This window comes from Agelaius phoeniceus, chromosome 26 (assembly GCF_051311805.1).
Source record: "Agelaius phoeniceus isolate bAgePho1 chromosome 26, bAgePho1.hap1, whole genome shotgun sequence".
Lineage (NCBI taxonomy): Eukaryota > Metazoa > Chordata > Aves > Passeriformes > Icteridae > Agelaius > Agelaius phoeniceus.
Window position 1 is genome coordinate 94,723 of NC_135290.1, and position 19,964 is coordinate 114,686.

At 56.1% G+C, this 19,964-nt stretch overlaps 1 protein-coding gene across 2 annotated transcripts; it reads right to left on the minus strand.

The window, feature by feature from the left end:
• Positions 1-205: 205 nt before the first annotated feature.
• Positions 206-19,964, minus strand: MLLT6 (MLLT6, PHD finger containing). 2 transcript variants are annotated; one of them, XM_077190809.1, is made up of 20 exons: positions 19,805-19,964; positions 17,200-17,279; positions 16,329-16,383; positions 16,053-16,162; positions 15,272-15,375; positions 14,781-14,874; positions 14,136-14,240; positions 13,673-13,771; positions 12,037-12,211; positions 11,112-11,702; positions 10,522-10,703; positions 9,968-10,085; positions 7,563-7,629; positions 7,166-7,308; positions 6,719-6,907; positions 6,472-6,560; positions 5,789-6,126; positions 5,250-5,358; positions 3,574-3,891; positions 206-3,273 (listed from the first exon to the last, which is right to left on the minus strand). In XM_077190809.1, exons 1-20 carry the CDS (start codon positions 19,911-19,913, stop codon positions 3,229-3,231), a joined length of 3,120 nt encoding a protein of 1,039 aa, XP_077046924.1. In that variant the 5' UTR covers positions 19,914-19,964; the 3' UTR covers positions 206-3,228. The 2 variants fall into 2 exon arrangements, with proteins under 2 accessions (XP_077046924.1, XP_054505757.2); XM_054649782.2 differs by having other exon boundaries at positions 14,136-14,243.

A 19,964-nucleotide genomic window follows, 5' to 3' on the forward strand; every position in this document is an offset into this window, starting at 1 on the left:
CTGCTCACCAGCACAGCAAGAGGATTTGGATTTAATGGGGGCCATCATTGAGGTTTTTTTGGGAAAACTCCCCTTTTTCCCACTCATTCCTACCTGGGGACTATCCCTGACTTGGGATTCCTTCACACATTCCCAGCACCAGGCAGGGAATTCCCATTCCAATTTAAATTTGCCCCCTTTATCCTTATTAAAAACCAACTCGCAATTAATATTAATATTATTTATTATAATAAAGACCAGTCAAGCAGCGTGAAAAAAATATATCTTAGCTACATTACCTTAAATTGCCAAAAATATACACATTTTTCTCTTTCATTTAATATTAAAAACAAACAAACAAACAACCTAAAAATGAATAAAATAAAGAAAAAACACAAAAGGACACATGCAACGATCCTAAATGAGAGCATCAAAATGGGTAAAGAAATGTACCCCAGTGCAACTGAAACACAGACCATCTTTAGCTTTTCCTTTTGTCCTTTCCCTTCCCCCTGCTCTCCCGTTTTTGTTTTTCTTTTTCCACAGGGATTCACCTGGAATTTCCCAGCTCCCCCTCCTTCCTCTGCCCAAGGGACATTTGGGGTGGCTGGAGGTGACAATTACTGGGGTTTGGGAGCCTTTGGAAGGTTGGTCACAGGGAGAGGTGTAAGTGCTTTCTGTCTCTGATCCCCAAATCTCGGAATTCCGGGGAGCCGGAGGGATCCAGCTCTGGGAATTCCTGGAGAACCAAAGGGATCAGGTTCCCCTGGTTGTGATCCTGCCTAAAAAACCCCAAATTCCCGGATTTCCTTCCTCTTCCAAAGCCTGGGCTCCCCAGCATTCCCGCAGGAGCCAATTCCAGCATTTCCAGCCTCTGGATTCACCCCTAAGTGCCTCTCGCTGACCCCTTTGGTGCCCTGGGCTTGTCTGGGGATTTGGGCATGGACCCCAAATTGGGGGCAATCCCAACTCAGATTTTGGGTGCCCTGGGGGATCAATTCCCTTCCCAGCCCTCCCTCCATGCTCCTCACATCTTCTGGATCCCCCGGGGTTGGATTTTGGAAGAATTGGGACATTTGGGCACAACTTTGGGGTCTTTGGGGTTGTAAATGGGGCTGGAGGCCACAGGCAGCACTGCAGGGATTTGGGATCCCAGAGCAATGTGGGGATTTGGGATTTGTGATAAAAAGCAAAAAATAAAATAAAATAAAATAAAATAAAATAAACCCCAACTCCTGGCCACACCCAGCCGGCAGAGCCCCCTGCCCATCCTCCTGCTGGCCCAAAGCTGAGATTTGGCTGTTCCAAAATCCCGAGGATCTGCGTGATGGCAGGCATAGCCACCTCACACCATAACAGCCTGAGAGACAGCCCCAAAATTCCACATTTTAGCCCCAGTTTGGGACTAAATTTGCTTTCACCATCACTGCCAAGCCCGAGGCTCTTCAGAGGGAGGTGGGGGGGACATGGGGTCCCCGTGCCAGGGGTGTCCCCTTGCCAGGGGGTCCCCATGCCAGGAGGATTTTGGGTGGCACCTCCAGGGGGGCCAGGGAGGGGGAATGACCCAGCTTGGGGTGGGGGGGAAAAGAGAAAAATCCAAAGGAATTTCAAAGTGCAAGAAGGGAATTGTGCTGGAGCGGGTTTGGGGACGGGGATCCCAAAGGATGGGGCTCCCCAACAGCTTCTTAAGCTCATTATAACCTCTGGATAGATAAATCCCATTATATATTTAATATATATTTCTATTTCTGAGCAGCCAGCGGCTCTGTCCAGTTCAGAGCTCCAAGCTGGAAGCAGAAAGGGTTTGGTATTATTTTTTTCTCTGTTTTTTGTTTGTTTGTTTTGTTTTGTTTTTAAGACAACCCTTGTAGTGTGAATCTTAGGGAAAAAAAAAAAACCAAAATAAAATAAAATAAACATTTAAAAAAGGAAATTCAGCGGAGGATTTCGCCTGGGCCGAGCTTTGCCAGCACGATCAGCGCAGCCCCACTGCTGATAGCTGATAGGGAATAGTGCAAAGCAGGAAGGGCAGTGGGGATGGGCTGAACGTGCACAACGGTCCCAAAATTTGAGATTTGGGGCTCTCCCAAAGGAGTTTCCGTCAGCTGGAGTATTCCCAGGAGCTCTGGATTTACCCACGGATGAGAGAAGGAGGGGCATTGGTGTGTTTGGTGTTGGTGTTCCCCTTCCCAGAGCTGCTCTGACTGTCCTTCCTTCCTTCCTTCCTTCCTTCCTTCCTTCCTGCCTTCCTGCCTTCCCAGTTCAGAGGAAGCCAATTCCCGGTGGATATTCCAGCCTGGAGATGGAATCGAGGTCAAAAGGTGGAGAACAACGGAAGTTCTGCCATCCCAGGCTCAGGACTGAAGTCACTGTCCCATTCCTTGGAGATCCCTCTTTCCAGGACCAGTGGAAGAACGTGGTTTTGTGGGAATGATTTGCGGTGGGCGGGAAAACGCAGGGACCACATTTAGGATTCTCCTCCCTGCAAAGATTTTCATCTCCAAACTCTGGTCCAGGAATCCTCTCCCAGGTCCAGGAGCTCCTGACCTTGGACAATTCCGCCTGTGGCCCCAGCTGAGACGTTGGCCTTTGGGAATTCCAGGAGGGAAGGACAGCCCTGCCCCTCTGGCAGCTGGCACAGGTGACAACGTCCTCCCAGGTGGTGCCACCTCCTGCCCACCTCCATCCATCCTCATCCACCTGTCCTTCCAGGCTGGATCAGCCTCCAGATGGAGCAAAGCCCAGTGGGAAAAGCAGGGAAACCTCAGCTTGGGAATTCTTCTGGATGTCCCCACCTGGGCACAGCCACCACATCCTCCCCTGGCAGTGCCACATCCAGGGTCACATCCTTGGACACCTCCAGGTGACATCACATCCTTGCCCAGCAGTGCCACATCCAGTGCTGGCTCTTGGGACACTGCCAGGTGCCACCGTGTCCTTTCTCCAGCAGTGCCACATTGAGAGTCACGTCCTTGGACACCTCCAGGTGCCACCACGTCCTTCCCCAAGGATTTGGGGGGTCTCTGGTGCCACGGGGGCTCCCCACGCTCCGCTGGAGCTCCCTCCGGCACATGGAGCAGGGGACAGGTGACCCCACCTTCACTCCTGGTGGCACCAGAGCGGTGACAGCCACTGTGGCTCCCGAGGCTCCTCCTGGGCCGCTCCTGGGAGCGCCAGGCTCCGCCGGTGCCGCGGGGAAGCCGCGGTCCCTGGGAGAGGATTGGCTGCGGGCTCGGGGCCGGGGGGCTCCTAGCCCTTGTCCTGCGCCAGGGGAGCGCCCTTGTCACCCAGGGGCTGTGGGGACAAACGGGGACACGGCTGGATCAGGGGGGACACGGGCTGGAGGGACGGGGACTGGGGGAGGAAGGAATTGCAGGGACAGGGATCAGGGCAAGGGGACAGGGATTGGGGGACAGGGATTGAGGGACAGGGGTTGAGGGTCAGGGACTGGAGGAGGAAGGAATTGCATCTTTCCCCAGCTGTTCCCAGGCTGTCCCCGGGGCTGTCCCCAGACTATCCCCACGCTGTCCCCGCCCTGTCCCCGCCCTGTCCCAGCCTGTCCCCAGCCCCGGCCCGTGCCAGCCCCGTACCCACCGTTCCTTTTGGGGTGCTGCCGTCGGGCTGCAGGCTCAGGAAGGGGTTGGGGGCCATGGCCGGCCCCGAGCCCAGCGGGGGGGTGGCCTGGGGGGCCAGCAGGGCCCCGCCGGGGTTCAGCTGCTGCGGGGACAGGGAGGCCAGCAGGGAGCCCCCGCTGGGCGCGGCCGAGGTCAGCAGCGCGCTGGGGCTGGGGTGCAGTGGGGCCGAGGTGGCGGCCAGCAGGGACAGCTGGGACGAGCCCGACATCTGCAGCCGCTGCAGCTCCCGCTTCTGCTGGATCTGCTGCATCATCTGGAACACCAGTGCCTGCTGCTCCTGCGGGAATGGCCGGGACACAGCTCAGAGTGGGGACAGAGTGGGGATAGAGCGGGGACAGAGCGGGGATAGAGTGGGGACAGAGCACTCTGGCACAAATCCCCCACAGTTCCAACCCATCAATGCAGCAATTTCAAATCTGTGAAATTCACCATCCTGAAATCCCAAACTGGCTCTGAATTCCTTCCTGAATTCCAGGTGAGCAGGCCCCGGGGGAAGCAAAGCAGGCTCAGGGCTCACCTGCATCCCAAGGTACGCCCTGGAATCCAGGAAAACCTCCCTGAAATCTGGGAAAACCGAAGGAATTGCTATGGCAACCACCGACCCTCGAGGCAGCCGGAGCTGCTATTGTCCTGTCCCCGCGGGTGACACGGTGACATCAGCTGCCCTCGGAAATTGGCTTTTTCCGGGATTTAAAAATAGTCTGACCCAGAAATGCATCCAGAGCAGCGGGCTGGGCTCCTGGGTGGAACGGGCACAGCCCAGCCCTGGTGACAGCGCTGGTGGCACTCCCGTGTCCCCCCAGGCAGGGTGGGGACAGCGCCGAGGTCTCTGCAAGGCCAGGGGCTGGGGTTTGTCACCTCAGGGACCTGATTGCCACCTCAGGGACTTGTTTACCACCTCAGGACCTGTTTGCCACTTCAGGGGCCTGTTGCCACCCCTCCATCCCCATTCCTGGGACAGGGGGTGCAGGCAGGGAGCCAAGAACCCCAGAGCAGCCACCTTTTGGGGGCCTTTCGGTGACCCCAAAACCCTGAGCCAGCTGCGGAGCCCCCTGGGCACCTCCAGCTCTCTGTGTGGACGTGCCCAGATGCGGCTGAGCTGCCTAGGATTGAAACAACTCAGGTTTTATCTCTCTCTAACCCCCAGCAGGGTCCTTGGCACGTTCTGCCTCTCCTGTGGGCCCAGGACACCTGGGACACCAGGACACCGGGGCCAGTCTGGGATCCAGCAGGATTTGCATCCTGGGATGACTCCAGGAGGGAACGGCTCCTCCCAATTCCCCCTTCCCGACTTCCCGGAGCTCCCGCCTTCTCACCCCCTCAGGATGTGGCAAACTCAGACTAAACTCAATTAAACTTCTTTCCTTTGGTACAAAAAGAGTCCAAATCCCACCTCCCCTCCCTGGGAGCTGCCACACCCTGCCTGGAGCTTTGATCCTCGGGATTTGGGATGCTCCCTCATCCCAAATTCCAAAACCAGCTCTGAATTCCCTCACCCAGCCCACAGTGGTTTCAGACTCAAAAGGCTCAGAGGATTCGGGGACAGGAGGGAACCTCCGGTTTTAATTTCAGATTTTCCTCTCTGCTCTGAGCTTTTCCCAGCACCAGCAGCTTCCCCTCCCCTCTGTCCCTTACCGGGTTAAGCGGCTGGGAAGTCAGGAGCTGCTGCAGCTGCTGCAGCTGCTGCTCGTGCTGCTGCAGGACGTGCCGCTGCTGCTCCGTCAGGGGGCTCAGGCTGGCCACGCTGTGGGAACACAGAGAGACACAGCAGCTGAAAAGATTTCCTTCCATGCCCAGCAGCATCCCAGGTGCAGGAGTGAGGGAGGAACGTATTTGTGAGAAGCACATTTGGCAGGAGGTGGGAAACGCCTTGGCTGAGCTCTCCAGCTCTCTGCGGGAACACGCTGCAGGTAAATTCACCAGGGATACACGGATAATTCCACAGCTTGTGAAGGACCAGGGGTCCAATTTAGTGGCTGCTAAAATTCCTGCTGGTCCCCTCCCTGTGGACACAATGCCTGGGATCACCTGGGAACACTGGGCACACTAAGCCAGGCTCCCCCAAGCCAGGCTTGGGGACAGCTCTCCAGAGCAGTCAGCGTGGCCAGAACCGCTCCCTCCCTCACTCCCCGGAGCTGAGCTGGGCTGCAGAGGGCAGCGCCGCCCATCCTCACCTGCTCAGGCTGGTGGAGAGCTGCAGGGCCGGGGCCGCGCTCGGAGGCGGGGCGGGCTGCGCTCCGTTCAGGCTCCCCAGGATCCCGTTGAGCGGCATCTGCTGGGCTCCGGCCAGGCTGCCCAGCAGGCCGTCCACCATGGGCACCGCCGAGAGGCCGTGGCTGCCCCCCGAGGCTCCGGCCAGCCCCCCGCCCGCCGCCCTGGCCAGGCCGTTCACCTGCTGCGCCCCGGGCAGGGGCAGCGAGGCGGGGCTGGGCTGCAGCATGGGCAGGGGCGGGGGGGTGCTGTGGAAGGACAGGGAGGAGCTGCTCCTGCTGGGACAGCCCGAGTGAGGGTCCTGGGGGAGAAACGGACACAGAGCATCGGGCTGGGGCGGCTGCCTGGGGGCAGCTCGGGGTGGGAAGGGGGGAGCTCCGGTGGCTCAAGTGTGAAGGGTCCCAGAACTCAGAGAGGTCCCAGAGCTCGGCTCCAGCCCTGCTGGATGTCCAGCATCACCTGCAGGCGCTCCCACCTGGCGCTCCAGCTCTCAGCTACTCTACCCAGCCCTGGGCGCTGCAGGGAGAGCCTGATCTCTGAGCCGGGGCTAGCAGGATTTACCAGCTGGCTACCGAGCCCTGGGGCTGCTGCGCTGCCCCTGCCCGAGGCCCTGCCCGGCCGCCGGTGGCCGCAGGGGCCGCTGTACCTCAGAGGACGTGGACAGCGAGTTCTCGATGCCGAAGCTGTTCTTGCACGGGGGGCTCTTGCTGATGCTCAGGGAGTCACCGCTGCAGACTGCGAGGGGAGAGGGGCGAGGCAGCAGAGTCAGGGCTGGACCCTGAGGTGGCCGTGGGACAGATCCTGTCCGCTGTGACCCTTCAGCCACCCCCGGGGCACAGGGACACGTCCCTGGATGCCCTCAGCTCCGGTTCCCTCAGCCCCGGTGCCCTCACCATTGGCAGGCAGGATGTACTGGGCCTGGCTGCCTGGGCCGTTGCTGCTGGTGACCACGGGGAAGGGGACGGACAGCTGGACATTGAGCAGCTGCAGCCTCTCCTTCTTGGCCGTCAGCGTCATGATCTGCTCCTGCAGCCGCTGGTTCTCCTTCTGCAGCGAGTGCAGCGCCTTCAGCATCTCCACAACTGCAGGAGACCGAGGGGGGGCAGGAAAAAATGGCGGGGGGTAAAGGGAGGAAAGAGGAAAGGGGATCACAGGATTCACAATCAAACCCCAGAGCGGGAGGGACCGGCCCCACAGCGCTGCCCCCGCTCCTCTCCCCGGCACACACTGGGGCTTTGTCGCCGCCCAGCTCCGCTGCCCGCGGGCACAATCCCAAAATCCCAGCGGCTCCCACCCCGAGAGCCCCGGGAGCTGCCCCGCCGCCCCCCGGCCGCACTCACTGTTCACCCCGGCCTCGCCGTTGCCCTGCTTCTCCAGGAGCTGCTCGATGTTGGGGGTGGCCTGTGGGACATTGTCCAGCTGCCCGCTGCTGCTGCACGACACGGTCTGGTCGAAGAGGGTCGGCAGGCTGCTGATGGGGGACCTGGGGGGGGCGGGGGCGTCAGGGGGGCCCTGCTCCACTCCCGGCTCCATCCCTGCTCCATTCCTATTGCATTTCCGCTCCATTCCTGTTCCATTCCCTGCTCCCATGGCTCCTCTGCCTGGCCCCGAGTGGCAGCAGCCCCCCGGGCCCTCCCATCGCATCCCATCCGATCCCACACCCCAAGGAGCGCGGCAGGAGCTGTTTCAGTCCCCCCCAGGCTGTGCCCTGTCCCCGCTGTCCCCAGGGACACTCACATGGAGGACAGGCTCTCCTGCGGGGACGTCCCTCGGCAGCCGAAGCCGCAATCTTCCAGGTCGGGCTCTGCGCGGGGACAGGGACAGAGGGCCCGGGGTCAGCGGCGCCCGGTGCCCGGTGAATGCTCGGTGTGTGCCCGGTGTGTGCCCGGTCAGTGCCCGCTGGGGGGCACCGGGCGGTACCGAGCGGCACCAGAACCCAGCAGTCCCGGGAAGTACCGAACCGCACCGAACCGCACCGAACCGCACCGAGCAGCCCCGGTACCAAGCCTCACCGAGCAGCCCCGGGCAGCGCCGCACCGAGCAGCGCCGGCCCCGCGCTGCGCAAGGCGGCCCCGCCGGCGCCTCCCCCGGGGAGGAGCCGCTGGCACCGCCTGGCACCTCGGCACGGCCGGGGCGGTCGCCCCGGCAAGGTCACCTCGGCCCCGCTCGGCGCCCGGGCAGGCGGAGCTTTGCAAAGCCTGGAGCCGGTTTTGCCGAAGCCGCCGGGGGATGGGGCCGCAGGGAGGGAGGGACAAATCCCGTGCCAGACCCTGTCCCCGGCCCCCCGGCCCCGGCTGGATCCGGTAATCCCGGGGGATCGGCTGTCACTCTCCAGGGAGTGACAGAATCAGGTTGGAGCAGAGCTTTAAGGTCAGCCGGGATTGAGGATCCTTCCCCCAGAGCCGGCCCGGGTTCCTGTCGATTTCCAGGTGCTCCCTGAGGAGCTTCAAGGGAATCATGGAATGGTTCGGGTTGGAAAAGCCCTCCAAGGTCAGGAGGGCAATCATTAACCCAGCCCAGCCCTATCCCCACTCAGCCTGTGCCCAAGTGCCACATCCATGCGGTTTGGAACACTTCCAGGGATGGGGACTTGTGCCTGACCCCCCTTTCCATGAGGAAATTTCCCCAATATCCAACCCAAACCTCCCCTGGCCCAGCCTGAGGCCATTCCCTCTCCTCCTGTCCCCATTCCCTGGGAGCAGAGCCCAACCCCCCTGGCTGTCTCCTCCTCTCAGGGACTTGTGGAGATCCAGCAGGTCTCTCCTGATCCTTCTTTTCTCCAGGATAAACATTCCCAGCTCACTCAGCCACTCCTGGCACTCCAAACCCTTCCCTGGCCACGCTCCAGTCCCTCCATGTCCTTTTTGGGAGGATCCCAAAACTGCCCCCAGGATCTGAGCTGTGCCCTCAGCAGTGCCCAGCTCAGCTTTGGCATCCAGAACCTTCCTCCAGGGCCATCCCTGTGCCCCAGGAAATCTGGGATGGGGCTGCTGTGCACATGTGCAGGATATCTGCCATTCCAAGGGTAATCCAGGATAAATCCCATATTTATCTTCCCATCCCTGGAACGCTCACTCCCTTTGCCCTGGGCCCTGTCAGATGTGGTGGCTCCAGCCTCAGCTGTCTCCCTGCCCCTCCTCTCCTTCCCCACACATTCCCATGTGCAGGAATCCCGGGAATCTCCTGCAGGGAATGCCAGGATTCCCAGCGGGATGCCCAGAACAGGGATTTCCTGCTGCTGCTCGGAATGAGCAAACCCAGCTGGGGCTGGGCAGCTCCTCCAGACAGGGCCAGGGGATCCTGGCTCCCTCATCCCCTTGGGAATGTCCTACTGGGACACTCTTCCAGGCAGGAATAACCCATGTTATATCCATAATGCCTGGATGTGGCTGGAATCTCCCAGTGCAAGATCCTGGAGCAGCTTCCAGTGCTGGAATTGGCTCCAGGAGAGCTGGAGAGGGGTTTGGGACAAGGGAGGGATGGACAAGACATAGGGAATGGGTTTAAACTGGGATAGGGCAGGGATAGATGGGGTTTTGTGAAGGAATTCCTCCCGGTGAGGGTGGGGAGGGGCTGGGATGGAATTCCCAGAGAAACTGTGGCTGATCCATCCCTGGAAGTGTCCCAGGACAGCTTGGAGCACCCTGGGGTAATGGGAGGTGTCCCTGCCCATCTTTAAGTCCCTTCCAACCCAAACCACGGGCACCCATTCCCCAGGAACACCCAATTCTCCCGGGACATTCATTTTCCAGGGTCAGTCGTTATCCAGGGATCTTCATTCTCCTGGAACACCCAATTATCCAGGGATATCCATTCTCCTGGGCCACCCAGTTATCCTGGGACACGCATCATCATCTAGGGACACTCATTATCCAGGGCCACCCATCATTATCCAGGGCCACTCATTATCCAGGGGCATCCAATTATCCTGGGACAGCTGTTATCATCCAGGGACACCCATTCTCCAGGGACACTCCCGAGGTGCTGCTGGCAAAGACACCATCCCTGTCCCCCCGTGGCAGCCCTGGCTGTCACCCCGAGGGACAGCAGCTGGAAAAGCCGGGACTGCAGTGGTGGCCACCTGTCCTGTCCTGTCCTGGTGGGAGGAATGCCAACCCGGACATACCTGGGAGCTCACGTACCTGCCCGGCTGCTCTCCGGCTGGCTCAGGAGGGGGTTCAGGGACAGCCCGGACGTCAGAGGGCTCCCGAAAATGTGCGAGGAAGGGAGGCTGAAGGTGGAACCCGCCAGGGAAAACACCTGCCCGGAAAGCAGGGAAATATCCTCGTTATTGCAGCTCTTCCCAGCTCCCACGTTAAAAATATCTCCTGGAAGTCTGGCGACAGGCTTGGCACATTCCCAGAGCTGGCTGGGAGCCAGGAGCCCTGGGAATGGTGTGGATCCAATTGCTCTTCCCAGTGGAAGTGTTCCCAATCCTGAGTATTCCAATTGTCCCCATTCCCAAGTGTTCCCTGTCCCAATTATTCCCATTCCTGAGTGTTCCCAATCCCGACTGTCCCCAATCCTGACTGTTCCCTGTCCCGACTGTCCCCATTCCCGACTGTCTCCATTCCCAATTATTCCCTGTCCCGACTGTCCCCATTCCCGACTGTCCCCATTCCCAATTATTCCCTGTCCCGACTGTCCCCATTCCCGCGTGCCCCAGTCCCGAGCCCCGGCCCGTCCCGGGCCTCACCTGCGTGGTGGATCCGGCGGAGGAGGAGGAGGCGGGGAGGGAGCTGGCGAAGGGCGAGCGGCTGAGCTGGGGCAGGGCGGCGCCGCCCTGGTGCGGGAGCAGCCCCGAGGGCAGCGGCGTGCTGCACACCGCCCGCAGCGCCGCGCCCAGCGGGATCGGGTCCTTGTTGCTCGTGTAGATCCCTGCGGGACAGAGATTCCAATTTATCCCGCTAATCCCCAGGGAGAGATCCTGCCTGATCCTGCTTCTCCCGAGGGAGAGGAGATTCCTTCTGATCCCATCTCTTCCCAGGGAGAAATTCCTTCTGATCCAGCCTCTCCCAAGAAGAGATTCCTTTTGATATGGCCTCTCCCAAGGGAGAAGAGATTCCAATTTATCCCACCTCTACCAAGGGAGAGGAGATTCCTCAACTTTTGGGAAGTTGATCCAGGGGAGATTCCAGGGTGAAGGAAGGGGATGTGGATTTTTAGGGATTCAGGAGACAGAACCCTGTGCAGCCAGGTCTGGACATGGCTAAATGTGCTGGAAAATTCTGGAAGAGGCTGGAAAAGGGATCTGAGCACACCTGAATCCCTCAAGGGGGGACCCACCTGAGCCCAGCAGCGGCGACTCCATGCTGAGGCTGGGCAGACTCCCGGGGTGGCTGAAGCTCCGGGAAGAATTCCCGACGCTGGAGCTGACAAGGGATCCCCCGGAGAAGGGAGAGGAGGAGGTGGAGGTGGACCCAGCCAGCTGGGCCCCCAAAACCTCTTTGCCTTTGCCCGCCTTGGGCCTGCCGGGGCCGTGCTTGTTCTTCTTGCTGCCCTTGTGCTTCTTCTCCTTGAGCACCTCTCCCTCCTCGGCGCCCAGCGACGGCATCCGCTTGTGGCCGCTCCCGGTGGCACCAGCCGTGCCACCCGTGCCACCCGCGGGGCCACCAAGGGTGCTGGAGGCTTTGTAGTCCACGGGGGAGGCGTCGCGGGCTCGCGGCTGGCCCACAGCCGAGGTGGAGAAGCGCATGATGGAGCCAAAGCCGGAGAAGATGACCTTCTGCTCAAAGACGTCAGCCTTGGGGCCCTCGGAGAGCGGTGAGCAGTGCGAGGAGGAGCTGGAGCTGGTGGCCTTGCGGAACTTCTCGTCCTCCTGCTCCAGCTTGGGGAAGGGCGCGAAGTCCTGGGAGCCAGGCAGGCCGCAGGAGGAGCCTGGGGACACGTGGGGGTCAGCCCGAGGGGCAGGGGAGGGGTCCTGGTGCTTCATCGCTCTCCTCCTCCTCCTCCTCCTCCCTCATCCCTCTGCTTTTCTCCTTCATCCCGTGTCTCCTCTACTTCATCACTCTCCTCTTCCTCCTCCTTCATCCCTCTCCTTTTCCTCCTCCATCCTTCTCCCTTTGTCCTTCATCCCTCCCCTCTTCCTCCCTCCCCTCTCTCTCCTTTCTTCTCCTTCCTCTCCCTCCTCCTTCTCCTCTTCCTCCTCCTCCATCCCCCTCCTTCCTCCTTCCTCCCTCTCCCTCCCTCTCCTCCTCCTCCTGCCCCTCACCGGCCGTCTGGAAGGTTCCCCCGGCTGGGGCAGATCCGAAGCCTCCGGAGCTTTTCCCACTTCCCGTCTTCTTCCCCTTGTGGCTGCTGCCGTGGCTCGAGGATTTCCTGCCCTTGGCCTCTGCCCTGGCCACCTCTGAGCTCTCCTTGGTGGCCTCGTGGTGGCCACTGGAGGCCTGGGAGGGGACAGACACTGGGGTGACCCCAGGGACCAGAGCTGGCTGCAGCCGGGGCTCTTTTTTCCCCCATTTTCCTGATTTTCCCATTTTTCCTGAATTTCCCAATTTTCACAATTTCCTCCCTCTGCAGTGGGAATTGCCCTCTCTGCCCACCCAGGGCTGCTCAGCTCGGGTCACTCCTGGCACAAGAGGGACTTTGGGACATCTCCTGCTGCTCGGTGGCACTGGGAATTCCACCCCAGGGATTGGGCTCATCCCAGGGAACCGCAGGGGATTAAAGGGGGAAGGGAGCGGAGTCTCCAGCTCCAAAAACCTCTGGATTTTGGAAATCTCCCAGTTCCATCCAGGATTTCAGATTCCTGCCTCAGGTGTGCTGCTTGCACCACTCCCATCCCACCTGGGGGATTTCCTTGGGAATGGGGTGGGATCAGAGATTCCCTGAGGGAATTTCCTCATCCTTGGGATGGGACTAGAATTTCCCTGGGGAAATTTCCTATGAATTTCCTCATCCTCGGGATGGGACAGGAGATTCCCTGGGATCCCTGCAGCCATCCCAAAGCTCCGGCTGGGAATATTCCCAGGGGTTGGAGCAACACCAGATGTTCCCAAATTCCAGCTGAGCTGCAGGAGCCAGGGGAGACAGGAGGGTGAAGAACGTGGGCAGATGCCAGGAAATCCAGAATTTTGGGAAGAGAGGGAGAATTATGGGAATTCAGCCAGGGGGAAAGAGGGATGAACCCAAACCCAGATCCCTCAAATCCCAATTCCCTTCAAATCCAGAGCCAAGGGCTCCAAATTCACCTGTTTTAGGTAACATTACAACCAAAATTAAAAATATTCCTGTAATTATGGGATGGCCCAAAATGTGGGACCTTCCTGACATCCCTGACCCTGACCGAGCCCTCTTTGGGATAAATCCTGGGATCCAAGTCCATCCCTGGATTTAATCCCTCGACAGCTGCAGGCGCCAGATGTACCCGGAATTTGAAGGGATGGGAACGGGGGAATTCCGGGGAGAGAGAACTGGGATTTTCTCCTGCCAGCCCCAGATGTGGGAGTTAAACCCTCCTGGATTTATGGGCTCAGCAGGAGAAATCGTCCTGATTTTTCCTCGGGAAGGGAAGGGGAGAGGGGCCTCGGGTGTGAATGGCCTGGTGAGAATGCCCTTTTCCCAGTTTTCTGGGTGGATTTTCCTGCCCTTTTCCCAGTTTTCTAGGTGGACTTTCCTGCCCCTTTTCCCTGGGTTTTTGGGTGCATTTTCCTGGCCTTCCCTATTTTCCTATATGGATTTTCCAGTTCCTTTCCCCTGTTTTTTTGGCTGGATTTGGGTGGATTTTCTTGCTCCTTTTCCCAGTTTTTTGGCTGGACTTTCTGGGTGAATTTTCCTGCCCTTTCCCCTGTTTTCTGGGTGGATTTTCCTGCCCTTTTCCCAGTTTTCTGGTGGATTTTCCCCAGTACCTTCTCGGCAGCCACGGCCACAGGTGCTGGGGGGAGGCTGCTGGGGGACTCCGGCCGCTTTTTGTGCTTCTGCTTCGGCCTCTCCTTGTCCTTGCGGCTCTGGAAAAAAAAACAGGAACCTCTGGAATGCTGGAATTCCCAACACTGGGAAGGGCAGCACCAGATCCCATAAAGAAATTTTAATAAATCCCCATTCCAGCAGTTTTCCAGGAACAGATCCCATAAACAAATCCCTATTCCCATTGTTTTCCAGCACAGATCCCATTAAAAAAATCCAGATAAATTCCCACAGTACTCCAGTGGCAGATCCCACAAGGAAGTCCAAATAAATCCATATTCCCATTGTTTTGCAGTGGCAGATCCCATAAAGGAATCCCATTGTTTTCCAGCACCTGATCCCATAAACAAATCCTGTGAATTTGGGGAATTCGGGGGATTCTGTGAGTTTTGGGGATTTTCTCACCTTTTTTGGCCTCTCGTGGTGGGACAGGTGCTTCTCCTGGGCCGGGGACGCCGAGCGGCTCCTCCTGCCCGGGAGGAAGGAGCTGCTCCCGGAATGGCGCGAGGTCTTCTGGGGGAAAACAGGAGGGAAATGGGGAAAAAGGGGGGAAAACAGGAAAAAAAAAACAGAGGGAAAAGGGGAAAGGAAAGAGGGGAAAAGGGAAAAAAACAGAGGGAAAAGGAGGAAAATGAGGAAAAAGGGAAGAAAGAGGGGAAAGAAAAGACGGAAAAATGGGAAAAAAGAGGAAAAAGGGAAAAAAGAGGGGAAAAGGGGAAAGAAAAGAGGGAAAGGGGGAAGAAGATGGAAAAGGATGAAAAAAGATGGAAAAAGGAGAAGAGAGAAAAGGGCAAGAAAAATAAATTAAAATTTCCTAAATAAATGAAAGCTCCCTAAATAAATCAAATTCCCTAAATAAACCAAACCCACCAAATGAAATAAAAATTCCTGAAATACACGAAAATTTCCAAAATAAATTAAAAATTCTCTAAATAAATTAAAAATGCCCTCAATAAATGAAATTCCCGAAAGAAATGAAATTCCCTGAATAAATAAAAGTTCTCTAAATAATTGGGAAGTCCCAGAATCCCTGGAATTCCTGGATCTCACCATTTTGTTGAAGTGGTATTTGCAGTAGCCGCAGTATTTGACATTGTCGACCTCCAGCACCTCCTCCTCGCACAGGAGCCCAGCCATCTGTGCACTGATCCCAGGAAAAACAGGGAAAATCCAGGAAAATCAGCAGGAAAGCAGGGAAAAAATGGCAACATTGGTAGGAAAACAGGGGAAACCCGAGAAAATCAGCAGGAAAATGGAGGAGAAAAATGAAAAATCAGCAGGAAAACAAACAAAAAAAAAACCCCAGGAAAATCCATCAGATTCCACAGGTTCCAACGGAATTCCCGAACTTTGGGAACTTCCCGGAAAAACCTGGAAAAACCTCCTGGGTGAGGAGGAGGAAGGGGCAATTCCGGTCCTAAATAACCCCATGGGGGGGATCAAGGCCAAACCCCAGAGCCCTGAGGGACTGAGCCCCAGAGCCAGGGCAGGGAGGGAGCAGCTGGGGGCACGTTCCAGAGGCGAATTCCCGGGAATCTCACCAGGTGACGTGGAAGGCCTGGCGGCAGCCGTGCCGGTTGCAGGCCATGCAGGCCCCCGAGGCCGCCTTGCTCTCCCGCCCTTGCTCCTCGCAGATGTAGCAGGTCTGGGAAGGGGGGAAAAAACAGGGAAAAAAACCCACATTTTCCAAGAGGAAAAGCCTCCAGGGATTCCCAAACCTCATGGGATGTGTTGGGTCAGGAGGGGTTTTGGAGCTTGGTGAGTTCCAGCCTTTCCCACCTTCCACCCCTGTGAAGGAATTTCTGGGGAATCGAGGAAATTTTGAGGGATTTCTATGAAAATTCCAGGATACTCCCCGGTGGGACACACAAAACTTCTCCTTTTTCCCCAAAATCCCAACTGTCCCATTGGAACCAACATGGAATTCCATGGATTCCTTTGGTTCCAGTTGTTCCACCATGAAATTCCTCAAATTCCCATTTTCTCCCCCAAAACCCATCCAAATATGGAGGATCCAACACAGAATTCCATAGATTCAGTTGGCTCAAGTCGTCCCACCAATAAATTCCTGAAATTCCCGTTTTCTCCCCAAAAATATGGAGGATCCGACAGAGAATTCCATGGATCCAACTGCTTCTCATCGTTCCACAAAGAAATTCCTCAAATTGGGGAAGATAGATGGGGAAGACCAAAAATTTCTTGGCAAATCCAGGGATTTCCTTGGTTTTTAACAGAATCCGAGCAGCTGTGGGGTCGGGATAATCCGGGAAGGAGCCATGGGGAGATGGGATGACCCCGAAATCCCGAAATCCCGGATTTTACCTTGTTGAAGCGGTCGTGGGGGACGTACTGGAGCACGATGGGCTCCATGGTGAGCACGTTGGCAAACTGCACCTCGGGGATGTACAGGGCACACACCACGTGCGCCCAGCCTGGAAAAGGAAGGGAAAATGGGAATTCAGTCCGGGAAACCCCCCCGAAAAAAAAAAAATTTCCATGCCAAAAAAATCTTCTGTCCCCAAAAACCCCATGTGGTTTTGCAGGCAAAAGGAGGAGGGTGGATTTTGGGATTTTCCAGGTGGGAATTCCATGGCTCACCCCCATTGTCCGTGCGCTTCAGGGCTCCATCCTTGTGGGGACACAGCTCGCACCTCTGGAAGGGAGAAAAAACACTAAAATTCACCCAATTTCATTGATAAAATTCAAATTTCATCAGCTGTAATTGATAAAATTAAAATTTAATAAATAAAATTTGTCAGATTTCAGCTATAAAATTCAGATTCCGTCAGCTTTAATTAAGTTTAATTGATGACATTGAAATTTCATCAATAAAATTCAAATTTCATGGATAAAATTGAAACTTAATCAAGAAAATTTGAATTTCAATCCAAAATCAATAAAATTCAAATTTAATAAAAATTAATCAATAAAATTCAAATTTCATCCATTTAATTCCAGGTTTAGGACCAGAAAATCCCCATTTCTGCCCCAAAAAGGAGCTGCTGCCAGAACAGGGCTGTGGGAATGAGGACTGAGGAGGTTTTGGGGAAAAAATGCCTCAAAAAAGCCCTAAAAATGTATTTAAATGCCTGGGGCAAAGTTTTGCTTTTGGGGCTTTTTTAGGGCTGGTTTTAGGGGCTGTGGTTGAGGAGTAAAACCGAAAGCGGCGACTCAGAGTAAAAAAGAAATTGAGTTTTTATCTCTCTCTGCTCCTTACTTCCGCCTCTCGTGAGGGTTTTTCCTCCAGTTTTCAGGAGAAGTTTTGGTCGTGGTTGGGTTTGGTTCACCCCAAATCCCGACTGAGAGGGTGTGGGGTTGTTTTTGGGGTGCCCCAAAATCTGGTGTAGGAAAATCTCCCCCGTGATTTCTTTTTGGGGGTTTTTGAATTTTTAAAAAGGCCCCAAACCCAAAAATCTTGGAAAACCCCAAAAATCTTGGAGAGCTCCATCCATGATTTTTCCCTACTCACCACCCGGGCGGCTCTTTCCTGGGATTCACATTTCCGGCAGAACCAGGGGCCAGTGGGAACCTGGACAATTCCATAACAAGCTGGGGAAAAAGGCAAAAAAACCCCAAATAAAACCCTTTGAAATCCATTTATTTCTGATTTCTCAGGGGTTTAAAAATGTTTGGAGCAGGCTGGAAAGAAACAGGAGGAAAATCAGGGAGAAAAACAGGATCAGCACCAAGAAATCATGGAAAAAAAAGTAAACTAAACTAAATAAAATAAAATAAAAATGTAAAATATGGAGGAAACCATGAGTGGTAAATGGAGGCCTCCAAAAAGGGTTAAGAGCATTTATAAATTGTATTTTCTGCTAATTTTTTACTTTTTCCCCCTTGTTTTGGGGGTTTTCTCCTCTTTGGGACACAATTTTTCATTAAAAATTCAGGATATTCACAGAACTATCTGATGGGAAACAAGAGCTCTATAAAGGAGTTAAGGCCATTAATAATTTCTATTTTCAGCTCATATTCTGCATTTTTTCCTTGTTTTTCCCTGTTTTCCCCTGGCAGCCCCCACTGGCTCCAGCTGAGCTCGTTCTTGGCGCTCAGCCCGGGCTAAAGATGGACCCGGGGCTTCCCGGGAATTTCACTCTGCCTGTTTACTTCCCACTTTTTTACCCTGGTTTACCCCATTTTCCCCTGCTTTCCCCCTGTTTTTCCCCATTTTTCCCTGTTTTTCCCCATTTTCCCCTGTTTTTTCCATTTCCTCCTCTATTTTCTCCCTGTTTATTTCCTGTTTTCTTCCCTGTTTTTCTCTGTGTTTCCCTGTTTACTTCCTGCTTTTTTTCCCTGTTTTCCCTGGGATTTTCCTTTATTTCTCCCAATTTTTCTCCCTGCTTTCCCTGTTTATTTCCTTTTTTTTTTTTTTTTTTTTTTTTGCCCATGCAGGATGAGCCTCCAGGGTTCCTTTTTGGGGTTTGAGTTATTTGGGGAGTAAAAACCTCCCCAAAGCCACAGGGGCTGGGCCGAGCTCCAAAAGGGGAATCACCACATCCTGCAGGGCCCCCAAAAACCCCAAATAAACTCCTTGAGCTTCCCACAGGCACAGACCGAGGCTCAGGCCAGGCTCGGAGACTTTTCCTGACCCTCTGGAGCTGCTCCTGCACTTCTGAAACTCTTCTTGAAAATCTGAAACTTTTCCTGAAAATCTGAAACTCTTCCTGATGTTCTGAAACTGTTTTTGAAAATCTGATACTGTTCCTGACCTTTAAAAGCTGTTATTGAATATTTGGAACTCAACCCAACCCTCTGGAACTGCTCCTGATCCCTAAAAACTGTTCCTGACCCCCTGAAATTCCTCCTGTGCCTCTGGAACTCTTCTTGAAAATCCAAAACTCTTCTTGACCCTCTTGATCTGGTTTTGAAAATCCCAACCTCTTCCTGATGCTCTAGAACAGTTCTTGAAAATCTGAAACTGCTCCTGACCCATAAAAATTGTTCCTGACCCTCTGGAACTTCTTCTGTGCTTCTAAAACTCTTCCTGAGAATCCAAAACTGTTCCTGATGCTCTGGAACTGTTATTGAAAATCTGAACCTGTTCCTGCCCCTCTGGATCTGGTTTGGAAAATCCAAAACTCTTCCTGAGACTCTGGAATAGCTCTTGCCTCTCTCAAACTGTTCCTGACCCTTAAAAACTGTTCCTGACCCTCTGGAGCTGTGCTGGACACAGGATCACAGACAGGGCTGGACCCACAGACAGAGCCAGAACCAGAAGCAAGCACAGGGAACGGACGAGAGCGAGCAGGAGGAGCTGGAGATGCACCGGGACAGGAATGGGATAAAAACAACAACCGGGACAGGGATGGGCAAACAACAACCGGGAAATTGATGGGATAAAACAACAACTGGGAAACTGACAGGCTGAAACAACAACCGGGACAGTAACGGGATAACATCAGCGGGAAAACAGTGCGGCCCCGGCAGCCCGGAATCCTGGGCGCATTCCAACCAAACCGAGCAGGGATCGCCACTCCTCCGCTGCCTCGAATACCGATTTTAATCCGGATTTGTTTTGTTCACCGAGCCGAGGACAAACTTTCCGGGCCCGCTACCGTGAGCTGGGGGCGGGCTCGGAGTCATTTAAAATGCAAATCGCCCGTGTCACCGGGAGCAGCGGGCGGAGGAGGCGGAGGAGGAGGAGGCGGAGGAGGAGGAGGAGGAGGGCTGCCTTCCTCCCTCCCTACCCTCGCAGGAGGCAGCTCCGGGCCCCGCGCCCCCTCCGGAGCTTCCCCGCGGCCCCCCCGACACCCCCGGGCCGGGCCGGGGGCGGCAGCGCCTCCTCCCTCCCTTCCCCTCCCCGCTAAACCGGGGGGGCACCGGAGAAATCGCCCCGCTCGCCACCCCCGGGGGGCTCCGCGGCTGCCCCAACTCGACCCCGCCGTGTCCCCGCCGTGTCCCCCCCTCCGCGGCCGCGCCACCTCGGCGGCGACACCGTTATTTGGAACAATAGCGCTAAAACAAAGCGCGCCCCCCCCGCCGCCGCCGCCGCCCCCATCCTCACCCCGCCCCGTCCCCGGGGGGTTTCGGGGGGCTCGGGGAGGGGCTCGGGGGGGCCGTGCCGGGCTCACCTTGGTGCACGGCCACATTGCAGCCGTGGCCGTCGCAGTAGACGAGCGGGTTCTCCGCCCAGCCGCGCTCGTCGGAACACACACAGCAGCCTCCCACCATCTCCTTCATACTTCCAGGAGGGTTTCCTGCCCCCCCGCCTCCCTCTGCGCGCTCCTCCTC